Source organism: Erpetoichthys calabaricus, chromosome 13 (assembly GCF_900747795.2).
Source record: "Erpetoichthys calabaricus chromosome 13, fErpCal1.3, whole genome shotgun sequence".
Lineage (NCBI taxonomy): Eukaryota > Metazoa > Chordata > Cladistia > Polypteriformes > Polypteridae > Erpetoichthys > Erpetoichthys calabaricus.
In genome coordinates, this window is record NC_041406.2 from 130387370 (window position 1) to 130407194 (window position 19825).

General features: G+C 41.7%; 1 protein-coding gene across 1 annotated transcript in view; it reads left to right on the forward strand.

Annotated features, from left to right (window-relative positions):
• Window positions 1–4243: 4243 nt before the first annotated feature.
• Window positions 4244–19825, forward strand: part of tmem64 (transmembrane protein 64) — a 91765-nt gene continuing 76183 nt past the window's right edge. The window contains exon 1 of the mRNA XM_028817778.2: window positions 4244–5702. Coding sequence (XP_028673611.2) covers window positions 5004–5702 — 699 coding nt within the window. The 5' untranslated portion in view covers window positions 4244–5003. The remainder of the gene's footprint in view (window positions 5703–19825) is intronic.

Genomic DNA, 19825 nt, shown 5'->3' on the forward strand with positions numbered 1-19825 from the left:
TGAAATTTGCAATACCAGATCGGTCGAGCCCTGGGTTAACAATGATCGCCACCAGTACTGTTAGCCAACAGGGCGCTGGTGGAAATTGGGCTACTGTTGGCCAAAGGAGAAGAAGAGGGGGGAGACGTGTCCGGAGGCAGGAGGAGAGGAGGAAAGTAAAGAGAGTGGAACTGAGGGTAGGAACTTTGAATGTTGGCAGTATGATTGGTAAGGGGAGAGAGTTAGCAGATATGATGGAGAGAAGGAAGGTTGATATATTTTGCGTGCAAGAGATTAAATGGAAGGGGAGTAAGGCCAGGTGGACTGGAGGTGGATTCAAATTGCTCTATCATGGTGTGGATAGGAGGAGAAATGGGGTAGGTGTTATTCTGAAGGAACAGTATGTCAAGAATGTTCTGGAGGTGAAAAGAGTGTCAGGCAGAGTAAGGATTATGAAGCTGGAAATTGGAGGTGTGATGATGAATGTTGTTAGTGCATATGTACCGCAAGTTGGGTGTGCAATGGGTGAGAATGAAGATTTTTGGAGTGAGTTGGATGAAGTAATGAACAGTGTACCCAAGGGACAGAAAGTGGTGATTGGAGTGGATTTCAATGGGCATGTTGGTGAAGGGAACAGTGAAGACGTGGAGGTGATGGGTAGGTATGGTGTCAAGGAGAGGAATGAAGAAGGTCAGAGGATGGTGGATTTTGCCAAAAGGATGGACATGGCTGTAGTGAAAAGGTATTTTAAGAAGAGGGAGGAACACAGGGTAATGTACAAGAGTGGAGGAAGATGCACACAGGTAGCTTACATCCTATGCAGAAGAGTTGATCTGAAGGAGATTGAAGCAAAGTGGTGGCAGGGGAAAGTGTAGTTAAGCAGCACAGGATGGTGGTCTGTAGGATGACGTTGGAGATCAAGAAGAGGAAGAGAGTGAGGGCAGAGCCAAGGATCAAATGGTGGAAGTTGAAAAAGGAAGACTGCAAGGTTGAGTTTAGGGAGGAGGTGAGACAGGCACTGGGTGGCAGTGAAGAGTTACCAGATAGCTGGGAAACTACAGCAGATGTAGTAAGGGTGACAGCAAGAAGGGTGCTTAGCGTGACATCTGGATAGAGGAAGGAGGACAAGGAAACCTGGTAGTGGAATGGGGAAGTACAGGAGAATATACAGAGGAAGAGGATGGCAAAGAAGAAGTGGAATAGTCGGAGAGATGCAGAAAGTAGACAAGAGTACAAGGAGATGAGGCACAAGGTGAAGAGAGTACCAAGCAGGCACTAAATGATTAGACAATTATGTCTAGATGGGGGAGTGTACTTTAGATTTAGGGCCTTTGTCATCTCCCTGCAAATCAAAATTCAAATTACGCTAAAGTTGGCTACAAATACAATCGTCAATTTATTGTTTATTATAATTGTTATTACTTAACTTTCCTACCTATAAATGACAGTGATTTAACATCTGAAAAAGAGTATAGCCCTTTCACCACAATGCCGTGGCTGCTCTATGACACTGTGTACACATCTTTGCCTTCCTTCATCGCTAAACTGAATGGAGTGTCTCTGCTTGGGGTCCTTACCAGCACTGGAGGTGAAGGAGAAGTTGCAGTACTACTGCTCAATCATCTAAGAAAAATATTGTTTATTAAATGTGAGCTAATTTGCTGTTTTGCAGTTTAAAATATGAGCTACTTATATCGTTACCAGCTACGTTATATAATATTACCTGAGTGCGATGTGCTAGCGCTAGCTGAGGCACTTGGGCTGGGAGGCCATAAGACACTGTACCTTCTTTGAAAATAATGCCGTGCTATACTAAATGTTTTGTCATATTTGCTGCACTGCCTCTTTTACAAGAAATTATCATGCTGCAATTGCTGCATGTTGCGTTGTCGCTATTGAAATATAGCCACACTTGTGAGCGTTTGCAGCGATCTACAGTTCACAAGCTGAGTAAATTGATGTATGACGTAGTGCGGCATTACATAGAGAACGTGGGGGCTGCTTGAGCGAGTGAGAGAGAGAGATAGTGTGTGTGTGTGTGTGTGAGAGAGAGAGTTGCTGAAGAATAGGGTTTTATTTTTATACCTAATATCTTAATTATTCCAAATTAAATGACTATGATGATATGCAATCCACCAGGAACCAAGGCTTGTTTATAGAAATTAGATAGACTATTGGGGAGTTTACTAACATTAAAATTGCAACTGAGGTGAGGCTCAATGCCACCAGTTTTTTTTTTGAAAAAAAAAACACAGGGCATGGGATTAAGTACTATAACTTTTTTTTTGATTTAATGTAGTTCTAAATCAATTAATTAAATGTTAAAAATCTTTTTCTTCTTTCGGCTGCTCCCTTTAGGGGTTGCCACAGCGGATCATCTTCTTCCATATCTTTCTGTCCTCTGCTTCTTGTTCTGTTACACCCATCACCTGCATGTCCTCTCTCACCACATCCATAAACCTTCTCTTAGGCCTTCCTCTTTTCCTCTCCCCTGGCAGCTCTATCCTTAGCATCCTTCTCCCAATATACCCAGCATCTCTCCTCTGCACATGTCCAAACCAACGCAATCTCGCCTCTCTGACTTTGTCTCTCAACCGTCCAACTTGAGCTGACCCTCTAATGTACTCATTTCTAATCCTATCCATCCTCGTCACACCCAGTGCAAATCTTAGCATCTTTAATGCTGCCACCTCCAGCTCTGTCTCCTGCTTTCTGGTCAGTGCCACCATCTCCAACCCATATAACATAGCTGGTCTCACTACCGTCCTGTAGACCTTCCCTTTCACTCTTGCTGATACCCGTCTGTCACAAATTACTCCTGACACTCTTCTCCACCCATTCCTCCCTGCCTGCACTCTCTTCTTCACCTCTCTTCCACAATCCCCATTACTCTGTACTGTTGATCCCAAGTATTTAAACTCATCCACCTTTGCCAACTCAACTCCCTTCATTCTCACCATTCCACTGACCTCCCTCTCATTTACACACGTATTCTGTCTTGTTCCTACTGACCTTCATTCCTCTCCTCTCTAGAGCATATCTCCACCTCTCCAGGGTCTCCTCAACCTGCTCCCTACTATCGCTACAGATCACAATGTCATCAGCAAACATCATAGTCCACGAGGACTCCTGTCTAATCTTGTCTGTCAACCTGTCCATCACGATTGCAAATAAGAAAGGGCTCAGAGCTGATCCCTGATGTAATCCCTCCTCCAACTTGAATGCATCCGTCACTCCTACCGCAGACCTCACCACTGTCACACTTCCCTTGTACATATCCTGTACAACTCTTACGTACTTCTCTGCCACTCCAGACTTCCTCATACAATACCACAGCTCCTCTTGAGGCACCCTGTCATATGCTTTCTCCAGATCCACAAAAACGCAATGCAACGCCTTCTGGCCTTCTCTAAACTTCTCCATCAACATCCTCAGAGCAAACATTGCATCTGTGGTGCTCTTTCTTGGCATGAAACCATACTGCTGCTCACTAATCATCACCTAACTTCTTAACCTAGCTTCCACTACTCTTTCCCATAACTTCATGTTGTGGCTCATCAATTTTATTCCCCTGTAGTTACTATAGTCCTGCACATCCCCCTTATTCTTAAATATCGGCACCAGTACACTTCTCCACTCCTCAGGCATCCTCTCACTTTCCACGATTCCATTAAACAATCTGGTTAAAATCTGCACTGCCATCTCTCCTAAACACCTCCATGCTTCCACAGGTATGCCATCTGGACCAACGGCCTTTCCATTCGTCACCCTCTTCATAGCTGTCCTTATTTCCTCCTTGCTAATCCGTTGCACTTCCTGATTCACTATCTCCACATCATCCAACCTCTTCTCTCTCTCGTTCTCTTCATTCATCAGCCTCTCAAAGTACTCTTTCCATCTGCTCAACACACTCTCCTCGCTTGTGAGTACGTTTCCATCTTTATCCTTTATCACCCTAACCTGCTGCAATCTTTCCCAGCTCGGTCCCTGATATACACTATAAATGCTATACACTATGGTAAAGAATTTAAACTGAATCGACTTAACATTTATGCATTTCACCTGCATGTTTTATTAATTAGTACTTTTTCAGACATGTTATGCTGAAAATTATATCAATATTTAACTTATTTAAAAAAAAATATAATATAGTATGCAATATAGTACTGTCCTCACAAAAAACTGAACGCGCCGTTCCTTTTAAATAACATCTCGCGATGTTAAGAGACACTGTCAATCACGTGACTAGAGGTTGTTTGCGAGTTAGAAAAAAAAAGATTGCAGGTCAGACAGCGCCTGACTGGGCACAGATTACGAGAGGTGAGGGAATGGGGAGTGTCAGGGAGCTGACAAGCCTGACAGGACTGTTAGATGTACCGGAATATACCGACAGGTGCTTTACGACGACGTATTTGAAAGAATCAACAAAATAAACATAGAAGAAAAATAACAGGGTATCGAGTGACACGACGGAGTTAATGCGTCGGAAGCTCCGAAAGTTGCCGGATATCTTAGAGCGACTTGCCACATCTGCAGCTGCTGCGCCTGCTCACATGAACTAGTGCTCTCGCCGCTACCTTGTCGCTTCCCTTCTTGGATATGGAGAGGTCTAGTATGGGTTACGAATCGACGGTAACGAAGCTATATTTACAGACTGTGACATCGGACTTGCATAACTCAGGCATTCGGTACCCTGGATAATTAAAAGACCTCCTCACAGTAATGTTGCATACATTTGAAGCAAGCCTCGTCGTTCTAAGTTTCTTTGTTTCGCTGTCTTTGGATGCCTTTTTGAATGTGCAGTCCCTTTTAGTTTTGTTTACATGCATGCACGCGCTCGCGAGCGCGCCCCTCGATACTGCTCTCAGACCAACGTTTCTAGCAGTCTGCACCATGGTATTACCTTCTCAATTTAATATTAATCACATACTTATCTGGAGAAGGAATCATTGATGTCTTACTTGATTACAAGTCCGAAATCAGTCGGCCGGACCTTTTGGGGAAAACGCTTTCTCACCCTATGAATGATGTGGATTCCTGGAGGGGCAGCCCTGCAGCTTTTGGGGAAAGTGTTGAAACACGTAGCATCTAAAGGTCATCAGCAACTTCATCGCTGGTTGCAGCGACCCACCCATGAAATAGACGACAGCAGCACTATGGACGCGGCAGTGGGCAGCATGTACGACGAGAGATGCCTCAAGTTAGAGACGAGTAGCGAAGCGAGCGATTCCAGTGCATCTTTTCTCTGGGATCTCAAACACCCATGCTGCGTGACCACTTGTTGTTACAAAAGCGCTTTGTTGGCCTGCATTTTGGTGACTGTCTGCTTTTCTTCTGTGGCATTGGTACGACAGTATCTGAAGGATTTACTTCTATGGCTGGAGAGTCTGGACAGTTTGGTAGGAGCGTTGCTCTTCATCGTCGGCCTCATCATCGTCTCCTTTCCTTGCGGCTGGGGCTACATTCTGCTCAACGTGGCCGCAGGCTACTTGTATGGTTTTGTTTTGGGGATGGGGCTGGTAATGGTGGGTGTTCTGATAGGCACCTTCATCGCACACGTGGTGTGTAAGAGACTCCTGACCGAGTGGGTCTTAGCAAAGATTGAGAGTAACGAACAACTGAGCGCCGTAATCCGCGTAGTGGAAGGAGGGAGCGGACTGAAAATCGTTGCCTTAGCAAGACTTACGCCAATACCCTTCGGACTCCAAAATGCTGTGTTTTCGGTAAGTAGTGTAAAATGGGTTGTGTGGGCGCTGAACTGATCCTTTAATGTTTAAAGTTCTTTTTGCAACACTTCTGCGGGGAGGGAATTTTTTTTTGTGCTTGTCGATTATGGTCCCCTGACGCAACTGGGGCATGCTTTATGATGTTAATGTTTGTGCTGAGCTTGCTTATGGTGCAACCTTGCCATTCCCAGCAGTCTCAGGTACACGCAGCTAAGGTAAATGTAATTAGACGAAAAAGCACTTTTTTTTGAGCTGGATAAAGCTTTAAACACAAAGTTTGTTAACTGATTGACTTTTGAACTAGTCGAAGTAGAGATTAAAACCATAAGCCCTTTGAACTGTTGTTGACGTACAAATTCAAGGTTAAACTCCTTTCGTCTTTTGAGTAGGTTTTTTCCTAAAGAATATTTTTACAACGATGGAAGGCACGTTTGAAATATTAAATCTGATAAACGTACCAGTTTGACATATTCACAGCACTGTTTTTTTTTTTTTGCTGTAATGGCTTGATATATTTTATGTCAAAACTTTGTAGTGAGTTATTTTAGCACAGGTACCAGTGTTGACCATTTTGTTATGGATTTTTAAATGGAAGATGCAATATTATTACGGGGTATGCTCATGCAACAATGACATAAAGGTGTATAACTTCCAAGGTTTAGTATGTCTGGATCTATTTTACTCATGCTACACATTAAAAAAAAATGCTCTGTGCGAGTTTGGAAGGAGCAGTTTTGTTTTCTCAGATGGAGTAATTTGGGTACCTCACTGCCTTTTTTAAAGATGAAGGTAGAAATGGTTTTGACAATGATCTGTTAACCAATGCTGTGGCAACAGTCTAACAAACTTTGTTCTAGGCTGTGATGGTAAAGTAGGAGCAAAGTCCCCAGCTGAGTTCACTGTGTGTTTACTACTCAGTCTGCAGAGGCATTTCACTAGTTGTCATAAGCCGTAGGAAGTATATAAAATAATGAGATCATGAATATAAGGAGGACAAAATGAGATTCCTACACAAGGTTGCTGCACGTGTTGTGAATAGTATATCAATGAATGGATATCAAAGTTCAAGACTTCTAGGTCAAGAGGAGCCAGTTATAATTGTTTGTGAATGCACTACTGAGGAAAGACCCAGGTTCTGAGTTAGGAGTCGCTTGAGGAACTACAGTCATATAAAAAAGTTTGGGAACCCCTCTTAATTCTTTGGATTTTTGTTTATCATTGGCTGAGCTTTCAAAGTAGCAACTTCCTTTTAATATATGACTTGCCTTATGGAAACCATAGTATTTCAGCAGTGATATTAAGTTTATTGGATTAACAGAAAATGTGCATCATAACAAAATTAGACAGGTGCATAAATTTGGGCACCCCAACAGAGATATTACATCAATACTTAGTTGAGCCTCCTTTTGCAAATATAACAGCCTCTAGACGCCTCCTATAGCCTTTAATGAGTGTCTGGATTCTGGATGGAGGTATTTTTGACCATTCTTTCATTCAAAATCTCTCCAGTTCAGTTAAATTTGATGGCTGCCGAGCATGGACAGCTTGCTTCAAATCATCCCATAGATTTTCGATGATATTCAAGTCATTCCATTCCAGAACATTGTACTTCTCTCTCTGCATAACTTTGTGACTGATTCTTGAACATTATCCTGAAGAATTTGTTGATATTGTGTTGAATTCATCCGACCCTCGACTTTAACAAGGGCCCCAGTCCTTGAACTAGCCACACAGCCCCACAGCATGATGGAACCTCCACCAAATTTGACAGTAGGTAGCAGGTGTTTTTCTTGGAATGCGGTGGTGTTCTTCCGCCATGCAAAGCGCTTTTTGTTATGACCAGATAACTCAATTTTTGTCTCATCAGTCCAAAGCACTTTGTTCCAAAATTAATCTGGCTTGTCTAAATGAGCATTTGCATACAACAAGCGACTCTGTTTGTGGCGTGAGTGCAGAAAGGGCTTCTTTCTCATCACCCTGCCATACAGATGTTCTTTGTGCAAATTACGCTGAATTGTAGAATGATGTACCGATACACCATCTGCAGCAAGATGTTCTTGCAGGTCTTTGGAGGTGATCTGTGGGTTGTCTGTAACCATTCTCACAATCCTGTGCATATGCCGCTCGTGTATTTTTGTTGGCTTGCCAGACCTGGGTTTAACAGCAACTGTGCCTGTGGCCTTCCATTTCCTGATTACATTCCTTACAGTTGAAACTGACAGTTTAAACCTCTGAGATAGCTTTTTGTAGCCTTTCCCTAAATGATGATACTGAACAATCTTTGTTTTCAGATCTTTTGAGAGTTGCTTTGATGATCCCATGCTGTCACTCTTCAGAGGAGAGTCAAAGGGAAGCACAACTTGCAACTGACAACCTTAAATACCATTTCTCATGATTGGACACACCTGTCAATGAAGTTCAAGGCTTAAAGAGCTAATCCAACCAATTTGGTGTTGCAAGTAATCAGTATTGAGCAGTTACATGCATTCAAATCAGCAAAATTACAAGGGTACCCACATTTTTGCACATCCAGTTTTTCACATTTGATTTAGTTTCATACAACTAAATACTGCTTCACTAAAAATTTTTGTTCGGAAAACACCCCAGTACTCAGATGTTCCTAGGAAATGAAAGATATCACTGTTATCTTTTTTTTTTGTTGAAATAATAATTTATGCAGGCTGAGAGGGGTTCCCAAACTTTTTCATATGACTGTATATCTTCCAGCTGGCCTGAGACTTCCACAGGTGTGTCTAAAGACAGCTGTTGGAAAAAGGTTGGGCTTGCCTGTCTGATTTGCTGTGTTGAAGCTGTGACCCTCACAAGAACAAGATAATGGAGTACAAAGTAAACATGTACAAATTCTTAGCAAACATTCTGCATAACTAAATATTTTGTTATAGTGTTTATTCATATAAGCAAATTAAGCAAGTATTTTCCCGTTTTCTATTCTGTCCTCCAATTAGCTGTGAACTACCCAGTCTCACTGAGATTGCATAGGTGGTGAACCATCTGAGGGGTAGGGAAGGCTGCAGGGATCTGTGGTACCTGGGATGAACTTCACCAGGCTGGTAGTAAGGCTGTCCTCCTGGCATTGCAAGCACCCTTTGCTTCAGTTTGGGAGACGGGTGTCATCGTAACTGACAAGAAAACAGGACTTGTTGTCCTTATCTGTAAAAGGAAGTGTGATCGCCTGGATTACGGCAACTACAGGGGGATGACACTGCTATCTGTGCTGGGTAAGGTCCTTGCTAGGGTCATCCTCAGTAGGATCTGTGGTCACTTGCTCACCTACCAGTGACAGGAGCAGTCTGGTTTTACGCCTAAGACATCTACCATTGACTACATCCTGGCAATGAGGGTTCTCATGGAGCACAAACGCAAATATCAGTAGAGTTTCTTTGCAGCCTTTGTTGATTTTCATAAGGTGTTTGACTCAGTTGATCATGCTACCCTGTGGGACATGCTGAGACTTTGTGGGATCCCCCTGAAGTTTCTAGATGTCATGGCTGGCTTGTACACTGGTACTATGAGTGCTGTGCAGAGTGGAGGCAGAACCTCTGTGTTTTTCCCATTTGACTCTGGAGTTCGTCAGGTGTGTGTTTTTGCTCCCAGTCTGTTCAATGCTTGCATGGACTGGATGTTTGATAGGGTCGTGGGGTTCATAGGATGTGGGGCATCTGTTGGTGAAGAAAGATTCACTGATCTTGACTTTGCTGATGATGCTGTGATCTTTGCGGAGTCAATGGTGGTTCTGATTGGGGCTTTTGAAAGACTGAGCGAGGAGTCTGAGTGTCTGGGCTTCTGTGTGTCCTGGATAAAAACCAAGATCCGGGCCTTTAATGACCTCTTGGGCACAGCCATCAGCAGTGTGTGTGTCTGTAGGGAGAATGTCAACCTTGTCAAGAGGTTTACTTAACCTTGGCAGCGACATTCATGTCTCTTGTGACTCTTCATATGAAGTTAGTAGATAGATTGGGAGGGAATGGGGTTGGGGCTGGTTAGGGACTGGGGGGACATGAGGTTGCTGGAAAGGGGTTTGTGGCGCTCCTGATATCTCTGCAAAAGGATCAAGGACCAAATCTTTGGACTCCTGGTGTTTCCTGTTTTGCTATATGGTTACGAGACATGGATGCTATCCAGTGACCAGAGACAAAGACTGGACTCCTTCAGTACCTTGGGTACCACTGGTTTGACTTTGTGTTGAATGAGCAGTTGCTCACAGAGTGCCAAATGAGGCACATTACCTGCATTGTAAAGGAGCACTGGTTACGGCACTATGGCTATGTGGTGCAATTCCCGGATGGTGATCTGGCTCACAGGATCCTCATTGTTGAGGACCTGGGTGGCTGGACTAGAACAAGGGGACGCTCATGTAACACCTGGCTGTGGCATATAGATGGCCATTTCCCGGGGATGGAACTGCACTGCGTGACTGCCTTTTTTACCAACCAGGATCCTGAGCTGTTTCGTTGTGTGGTGGGTGCATCCTCCCCAACCTGACCTGACCTGACCTGATTATAATGGTAGAGATGGTTTATAGCTTCAAATTATGATCAAGCCAGATAATGTTTTGCTTATGCATTTAATTAGATAATGTATTTATATTGTGTACTATATGTAGTTTGTTTTCAGTAACAGTTGTATTTTTCAATGCTATAGCATTGCTTTTTGTTTTTTGTTTTATTGTATGCCGAGTCTGAAGTCATGATCATTAGATAGATAGATACTTTATTAATCCCAAGGGGAAATTCACATACTCCAGCAGCAGCATACTAATAAAGAAAATATTGAATTAAAGAGTGATAACAGTGCAGATATACAGACAGACAATATCTTTGTATAATGTTAACGTTTACCCGGGTGGAATTGAAAAGTCGCATAGTGTGGGGGAGGAACGATCTCCTCAGTCTGTCGCTGAAGTTGCTCCTCTGTCTGGAGAGGATACTGTTCAGTGGATCCTCCATGATTGACAGGAGCCTGCTCTTGTTCATTATTTAAAAGAATTAATGAACCACTGGATTATTCAACAATATATCATATTATTTGAAAATAATACAGTTCAATAGCTAGTGGATTATAAAAATACCCAATGTAAATTTAATCCTATAATATGTGAAATCTTGAATATACCTACTTGCACTGTATTATCAATCTACAGGAGCTTATTTTTTTATTTGTTATGGAATAAGTACTAAGGGTATCTCGACAGAACACACATATGCAAAAGAGTCAACAAACCACAAACATGAATCCAGCTCCTGACACATTAACCAAACCCCCACCCCAGGCACCAACTAATCCTTAACCTAACAAAGCCTTTAAATCCTTTTAAAGTGAGCAGTGGAGTCTCTTGGGTTTGTTTTTGCCTTATGTGTCTAAATGGTAGTTTGGCAGTCCTTGGTCTCCATGTGTCCTTAAGTGTTCTTTCAAAAACCAGGTTTGGGTCTCAATTTCCAAACTGCCTGTTTTTTCCATATTCTGTTTTACCTTTTTCAGGTTGTATGTATCTGCTGCCACCTGCTGGCTTTAAGGAGTTGCACTGGCCATCAGTCAGGTAACTATGGCCTGATATTCCCAGATAATTAGTCTAGAGCAGGGGTCGGCAACCCGCGGCTCTGGAGCCGCATGCGGCTCTTCAGCCTCCTTGTAATGGCTCCTTTTGGCCTTGACAAAAAAAAAAAAAACCATGAAAATGAATAACGGCAATTTCTTAATTTAATTTGTATATAATATATGTAATATATATAATGTTTATTTACTACTACTACTGTTATACACTTTAACATCTAATTTTTATTTTTTATTTATAATTTGTCAACTAAAATATGTGTCACATCTACGTCTATAGCCCTCGCCTTTACCTGCAGGTGGCTTCTGGAGTGTGCGACCCCTGCACTAACCATGAATAAATCCCAAAAATGAAAAATCACAGAAGAGAACAGAGAGTTTAATTCTGCGTGGACAGAAGCATTTGCCTTCACCGCCAACGACGCTGGCTTACCGGTGTGCTTAATATGTGGCGATAAATTATCGAACAACAAAAAATGTAACGTTGAAAGACATTTTCGAAACAAGCACTCAGCATTCACTGAAAAATACCCAAGTGAAGATGAGCGAAAGAGAGCAATTTCGGAACTGCAACGGAAAGCTGAACAGAGCAAACAAAAAAAGTGGATCACTTCTCCACAATTAACTACAGCTGCTAGTTTTGTGGCAGCTCAAGAGATCGTAAGGAGGGGTAAGCCGTTCACAGACGGAGAATACATGAAAGAATCGTTCATAAAAATATCAGAGCATCTCTTCTCTGACTTTAAATGTTTTGGCGTAGGATGTTTTGGTGTTTGAGCGCATGATGACAGTGTTTGCCAGAGATGTACAGAAAAGTACACTCTCTCACTTCCCCTCCCTGAGAGAGTTCAAAGCAGTGAACATTCACATAAATTGTGATTATTTCCACCGTACAATTATTGCAATGCAAGCTGCATTTAGAGAAAGATTCAGTGAGTTCAGAAAGAAAAAAAACACTCTCTCCTTCCCTGGACATCGACCCATCACTGCTGAACACATCCGCATTCACAGGAGTAAGTAAGCCCGATCTAGAAATTGAACTGGCCGGATAGCGGATAAAGATTTATGGGTGTCCAAGTTCAAATGCCTGACAGCGGATCTTGAAGAAGTCGCCCGTCAGAAGGCTACTCTCGCTAAAGAGCACAAATGGACTGATATTGAAAACCTCCCCAAACCCGACAAATTTGTTTTCAATACATGGAGTGCCATTCCCGAAACATATATGAACATGAAAAAATATGCATTTGGAGTCCTGTCCATCTTTGGCTCAACATACTTATGTGAGCAAGTTTTCTCAAGCATGAACTTCATAAAGTCCAAATATCTCTCCCACCTCACACATGAGCCTGCAGTCCTGTGTGAAGGTCAAAGTCACATCGTATAGCCCCGACATAGAACAACAACAACATTTATTTATATAGCACATTTTCATACAAAAAGTAGCTCAAAGTGCTAGAGATGATCTGCAGCGAACTTCAGAAACAGAAGTCACATTAAACAGGTGAGAACAATAGCATTTAATAGGCTAATATTTAAAAAAAACAAAAAAAAAACATTTATTTCAGACCCGGAGCTGATGTAGGTTTTTTTGTATGTTCAGGTGCTTCAGTTGATTGCTGGCTGAGAGGGAAACCTGAAGAGGATGAGAGCATACTGAAATGGAATTTTATGTTTACTTTTTTAAAGCTGCTAAGCTACAGCTAAATGTTTTATTTATATTAAAGTGGGCTAGTTTTTATTTTAATTTTATACAGGTATAGGAAGGACTCAAATAGGTCTGCAGAGTTCAGGTAAATTTATTTCAAAGTAGGCCTACACATGCACACTGCACTTCTGTTTGTTGTATTCCGTGGTTGTAACATGTAAAATCTAAAAAAAGATTAAAACTTTTAAAAGTTTATAAGCTGTGTTATGTTTTGCGGCTCCAGACTATTTTTCTTTGGAGGAAGAGGGGGCAAAATGGCTCTTTTGATAGTGAAGGTTGCAGACCCCTGGTCTAGAGAATAGAAAGAGCTTTTGTACAGTCTTCGCAGACTGACAATATGAGTGTCTTGCACTCTTTTGGTTATCAGAGTTCACTTTATGCAACACAAACACATAATCAATTTGTTGACATTATTCACAGGCAGAAAATCAATAAATAGAATGTCCATTCTTTCTGTAAAATTTAATGTATATTTGATCAGGAGGTAGGATCACTAGGACATGTTTGCTGAAAAAATGCCTGTAGCGATGAGTACATAGTGATTTTCAGATTATATTAGTTGCATAGCAGCAAGCAGAAAAACAATATTTTGAAGAAATACAGTGTGCATGTTGTATTTAAATAGGTTGTTCCGCATGGGGAAGGAATGGATTCTTTTTAACTGAAAGTGATTTACTAGAAAGTTAGTACTTATCCAGCTTTTTTCTAAAACTACCAATTACCTAGCAGTGAGAATAACTTGCAAAATATACTCAACTTAGAAATCAAAGTAGGTGCCATTGATTTGTTTAATTGACCAATCAGTAATTTAACTTTATCTCAAGGTCATAGCCTTCTCTTCACCATATTGATTAAACATTCTGCCTGGTAATTCTTGATAGGGAGCACACAGTTTAAAATTCTTATACAGTCTGTGAACAGTTGGTGTAGCTGACGTCTTTTTGTTTATGTTATATGGAAGTTCAGTAGATAGATACTTTATTAATCCCAAGGGGAAATTCACATACTCCAGCAGCAGCATACTGATAAAGATCAATATTAAATTAAAGAGTGATAACAATGCAGGTATAACAGACAGACTAACTTTGTATAATTTTAACGTTTACCCCCCCCCCCCCCCCAGGTGGAATTGCAGAGTTGCATAGTGTGGGGGAGGAATGATCTCCTCAGTCTGTCAGTGGAGCAGGACAGTGACAGCAGTCTGTCACCGAAGTTGCTCCTCTCAGTGGATGCAGTGGATTCTCCATTATTGACAGAAGCCTGCTCAGTGCCCGTGTCGAGGGCGTGGCGGACCTGTGGCCTTAGGTAGTGAAGCAGCAGCCGCTCCATGGTCTTCATCACATGTGATGTCAGAGCGACAGGCCGGAATTCCTTCAGCTCACTAGGACGTGATACCTTTGGGACTGGGGTGATGCAAGATGTCTTCCAAAGCCTCGGGACTCTCCCCTGTTCCAGGCTCAAGTTGAAGATGCACTGTAGAGGACTCCCCAGCTCCAACGCACAGGCCTTCAGCAGTTGTGGCAATACTCCATCTGGACCCGCTGCTTTGCTGGCACAAAGTCTCCCCAGCTCTCTGCTTACATGGGCTGCTGTAATTGTGGGTTGGGGGAACTCTCTCCTATGCTGATATCAGCAGAAGGATGGGTGGAGGGTGCAGTACTCTGAGGTGAGAGTGAGAGTGGGTTAGGATGGTCAAACCTGTTAAAGAAGTTGTTCATCTGGTTTGCTCTCTCCACGTCTCTCTCAATGGTGGCACCCTGCTTCGAGCTGCAGCCAGTGATGATCTTCATCCCATCCCACACTTCCTTCATGCTGTTATTCTGCAACTTCTGCTCCAGCTTTCTCCTGCACTGCTTGAGCTCATGCTGATCACCGCCTTTAAAAGCCCTTTTCATCTGGTTCAAAAGGCCCTTGATGTCACTTGTAATCCATGGCTTGTTGTTAGCATAGCAGCGTACAGTTCTTACTGGAACTAAAATGTCCATACAGAGGTTGATGTAGTCAGTAGTGCAGTCAACAACCTCCTCAATGTTCTCACTATAAGATCCTTGCAGGATATCCCAGTCCGTAGTTCCAAAGCAATCTCTCAGAGCCTGCTCTGCCTCAGGGGACCACTTCCTGAATGAGTGTGTGGTTGTAGGTAGCTCCCTCACTCTTGGTTTATAGTGAGGCTGAAGCAGAACCAGGTTATGATCTGCTTTCCCAAGTGCAGGCAGCAGGTTGGTGCTGTATGCGTCTTTAACGTTTGCATACAGTAGGTCAATAGTCCTATTTCTTCGGGTGTTACAATCCACATACTGGGAGAAAGCAGATAATGTTTTGTCCAGCGTCACATGGTTAAAGTCTCCAGCAATTAGCAGAAGCGCCTCGGGGTGCTGTGTTTGCAGTTTAGCAACAGCAGAATGGATGATGTCACTCGCTATCTCCACGTCCGCCCGAGGAGGGATGTAAACAATAACAACAATGACGTGTCCAAACTCTCTGGGCAAGTAATAGGGACGCAGACTTACAGCCAACAGTTCGATGTCCATGTCCAGAGTTGCACCACCTTGTATTGACATAGAGAACGAGTCCACCTCCTTTCTGCTTCCTTTAGGTACTTGCATCTCTGTCCGCTGTAACTGTGCTAAACCCGGGTAGCTCCACGTTAGCATCTGGGATGTTAGTTGTTAGCCACGTTTCACTAAAACACAACAAACTGCATTCTCTGTAGGTCCTGACATTTTTCACCAGCGCAGCCAGTTCGTCGATCTTGTTTGGTAGCAAGTTCACATTTCCCAGGATCACAGAAGGCACCGAAGGTTTGTAGCGCCACTTTCTCGCTAGAAGCTTGGCTTTTATCTTAGCGCCGGCTCTGCTGCCACGATACCGCCTTCTTACCTCGTCAGGTAAATAGGGAACTACACCGGCGCGGGCATTTGTTCTCAGCGCTTCAAGTGGACTACTTGAATAGACAAGTCTTGGCATGTAAAAATCCATGTCCAAGTAGTAAAAAGTGTCCAGGGAACGAGTCCACATAAAAGAAAATGGTAGGAGTTAACGGTGAAATAGAGAAAAATACAGAAAAAAGGTAAAAAGATAAAGTCATACATGGAGCTGCTGGAAAGGTTACCACTCGAGGCGGCACCCGAGTCATAGTAGTGCTATGATGTTTATTTAGGAATGACAAAAACTTGTATAGGAGTGTTGTACATGATTATAAAGTGCGAGTCTTTAATGTTATTGTTTTTGATTTAAACATCTTATCGATAGAACTTTATCCCCAGGGGGAAATTTGGCTTTTTACCAAAGCTGTTTAAATAAATAAATACATACATAGGTAGATAAGTAAGTAAATGAATAAATATATACGCACACACACTTTGTTCTTAACACACACCGGAATGACTATAAAGAAAGAAAACTCAAAAGAAAGAAAACTTCTGATTTGACTGTCATAGTTCCAGTGAGGCATTAAGCAGACGAATTGCTGTTGGTATAAAGGAGCCCCAGTAGTGTTTCTTGACACATTTCTGATGAATAATTCTTTGGCTGAAAGTACTCCGCATTAGTGTGTTAGAGAAAGGATGTCCAGCATTGTTCGTAATGACAACAGGGTCTGTTTTAATTCTGTCCTTTGCTACTACCTCCAGAGTCAAGAGTGCTTCCTATAACTGAGCTTGCCCTTTTAATTAGCTTGCTGATTTGGTGGGCCTCTGTTGAAGTGATGTTATCAGCCCAGCATACCACAGCGTAGAAAATTACACTGGTCAACACAAAGTTATAGTTAATATGAAGGATGTTGCTTCCCGCACTAAAGGAACAGTCTCCTAAGTTTAAAAAAAAAAAAAAAAACCTTCCCTTTCTTATATAATTCCTCTGTGTTCCAATACCAGTCCAACCTTTCATTAATGTGTACCCCCAAGTATTTGTTGGATTGGACCCTCTCTACACCCACTCCCTGAATAGTAACCTAATGTAGAGGCCCTTTGGTGCAGCAAAAGTCAATAACAAGTTCCTTAGTTTTATTGACGTTAAGATGCAGACAATTATCTTTGCACCAAGGAACAAAGTTCTCCACCTGACTCCTATACTCCGGTCTTATTCCCTTTAATCAATACATCTCCTAAGTGCAGAATGTTCACTGGTTTGTAAAGTCAGTCAACAGCATGTGTGTTCATGTGTATATTGCAGTTCAAGTGTGGATGTTGCTTTATTATTAATCACAATACTTTTTTCTTGTACATACAGTCAGTTAAGAGGGTTTTCTTTCCACTTTAAGATAAGGTCCTGAGTATTCGTATAATCAATAAGGTATTCTTTCATGCTGTTCAGTAACAGAAAAAAACTAGACAATATTTCAAGTAACAGTACTTCTACATACTTTAGTCTAAATATGCATTATTTAGACATTAATTAATGATACAATAAGATTTCCATTTATTCCACGTTAAAGGCAACCAAGCATATCATTCTATTTAGGTATCTTATTAAAGCCAGGGTAACACCTTTTCAGTTTGTGTGGTATAACTCATACAGGTTTAATAAAAATGAGCTGTTAGCATGTAATGTTTTATTTTTAAGTTATCCTGATTCATTTTTACTTTCTCATATACAGTACATAGTTTAGAGAAAGTATAGGAATCGTGAAAAAATCCGACTTCAAGATTTTTATGAATCTTGATGTTTTAGACCTTCATGATAACTCAAAAATGCTTTGACCTAGGTCAGTGAGATTTTGTACACCTGCTTTATGTCAAAAATAAGGAATCCTATCAACGTTTGGGCCACTTCTAGTGACTGGAAGTAGTACTTTACCTGAACACATTTCAGATTTTTTCAAGTAAACTGTGGCTATAAATAAAGATATATGATTCAAATTTTGTGTGGATATTAGAAATGCCGAAAAATAAGTAGATATGAAGTTTGAGAAAAATCGCGCAATTGAAATTGGCACTTTAATTGAATAATTTCTTGAATTTTCAGGTAAACTATGGTTATAATTACAGATAGATGATGCAGATTTTGTATAGATATTTATAATGATAAAAAGCAAACAGATACAAAATTTGAGAGAAATTACTCAACTGTAAGTAGTATTTTATTTAAACAACCATCTGAATTTTTTGTATTATGGAAATATAAATGTGTATATGATATTAAAAACTATTCAATATAACACATATTCTTTAAATAACCATTATTAATGTTATTTTAATTTATACATCATCAGTTTAACAATAATGTGTAAACATTGAACATGCCATGTAAATAAATATAAAGATGTAATGGGAACAATACAACAATGTTAAAAAAGAGTTCGCCAAGGCTTCTCCGACGCTCTGCAGCTCATCACAAACTTGTGGCCATAACATCATATTACACTGCACAACAATTTCTTTGGAAAGTCTTGCTTCCTGAAAAGTGTTTGCTGATTGTGACAGGTACCTACTGGGTATGCACAAATAAAGTTTTGGTTTTACTGCATCACGTAGGAACACTGAGAAATAGACATCTATATGTTTACTGACAATAACGTATTTAGTCACGTTTATGTTTCGCATAAGCTATTAAATTCAACAGAATTAAAAGTGTTTTGCTCCCGATTTTCTTTTGTATTAAATGTCTGGTGCATCACGTTGCAGTGTCCAACAGTAGTCAGCAAGCATTGAAGGATTCCAGTTGCCCTGGAATCGTTTCTCCATCGTAGAAAAGTCCTGGTGAAACCTTTTACCGTGTTCGTCACTGACAGCACCAAGATTTGCGGGGAAGAAGTCCAAGTGCGAGTGGAGGGAAATGAATCTTGAGTGACATGTTGCACTTCATTGTCTTGTATGCTTTGTGAAGTTTCTCTACCAGTTGAATGTAGTTTGGGGCTCTGTAATTGCCCAGAAAATTGTCAACAATGTCTTTGAAGACTTTCCAGGCAATTTCTTCCAACCTAACTAACAGATTTTCAAACCGCTTGTCAATCATAACATGTCTGATCTGGGGGCCAACAAAAATGCCCTCTTTGATCTTGGCGTCAGTTATTCTTGTGAACATCTGCCTTAAATAACAAAGACCTTCGCCTTCCTTGTTCAGTGCTGTCATGAAATTCTTCATGAGTCCTAGTTTTATGTGAAGAGGAGGCAAATATAACTTTGCCGGTTTAACAAGCGATTTATGTGCCACATTTTTGTGTCCTGGAACTAACTTTTTACGGAGTGGCCAGTTCTGTCGAGAATAGTGCAACTCTTTGGCACGGCTGTCCCATTCACAGATGAAACAACAGTACTTTGTATAGCCGAGCTGCAGTCCTAGTAACAGAGCAATGACTTTAACTCTTTTAGGGCGGATGTCGACTTTTGTTGACAGGAGGGGTTGAGGGCGAATGTCGACAAAAGTCGACATCCAGGGATAGAGGGCGACAATCAGCTGTTAATGGCGACAAAACTCACTGTCACGTCGCAGGCATTCCCTCTGTGCTTGGAGGAATGCTAGATTCGTTGACTCGGCAACTAATCCTTGCGTGTGCGTGAGTTGCGAAATGTAAACAATGGCAAGATGGCATCAACATGTCACAAGGGAGCGAAGCGAGTGCAGAAAAGAAAACACTCAGCAGACAATGTTTTGCACATTATCGCGGAGTCGGACTCTGATTTTTCAGAATCGGATTTTATTGACAGTGATCAGGAGATCGAACAAGAGAGTGAGAAGCTGGCATCAGCTGATCGGACACCAGCCGATGCCGCGCCAGCTGATACGCTGCCAGATGAGTGCATTCGCGCAGCCGATGCATCTACGGCAAGGTTCGCGTGGAAGGAATACACAGACATTGATCCGTAGGAGCCGAACTGGCTACCGGACTTCACAAGACAGCATG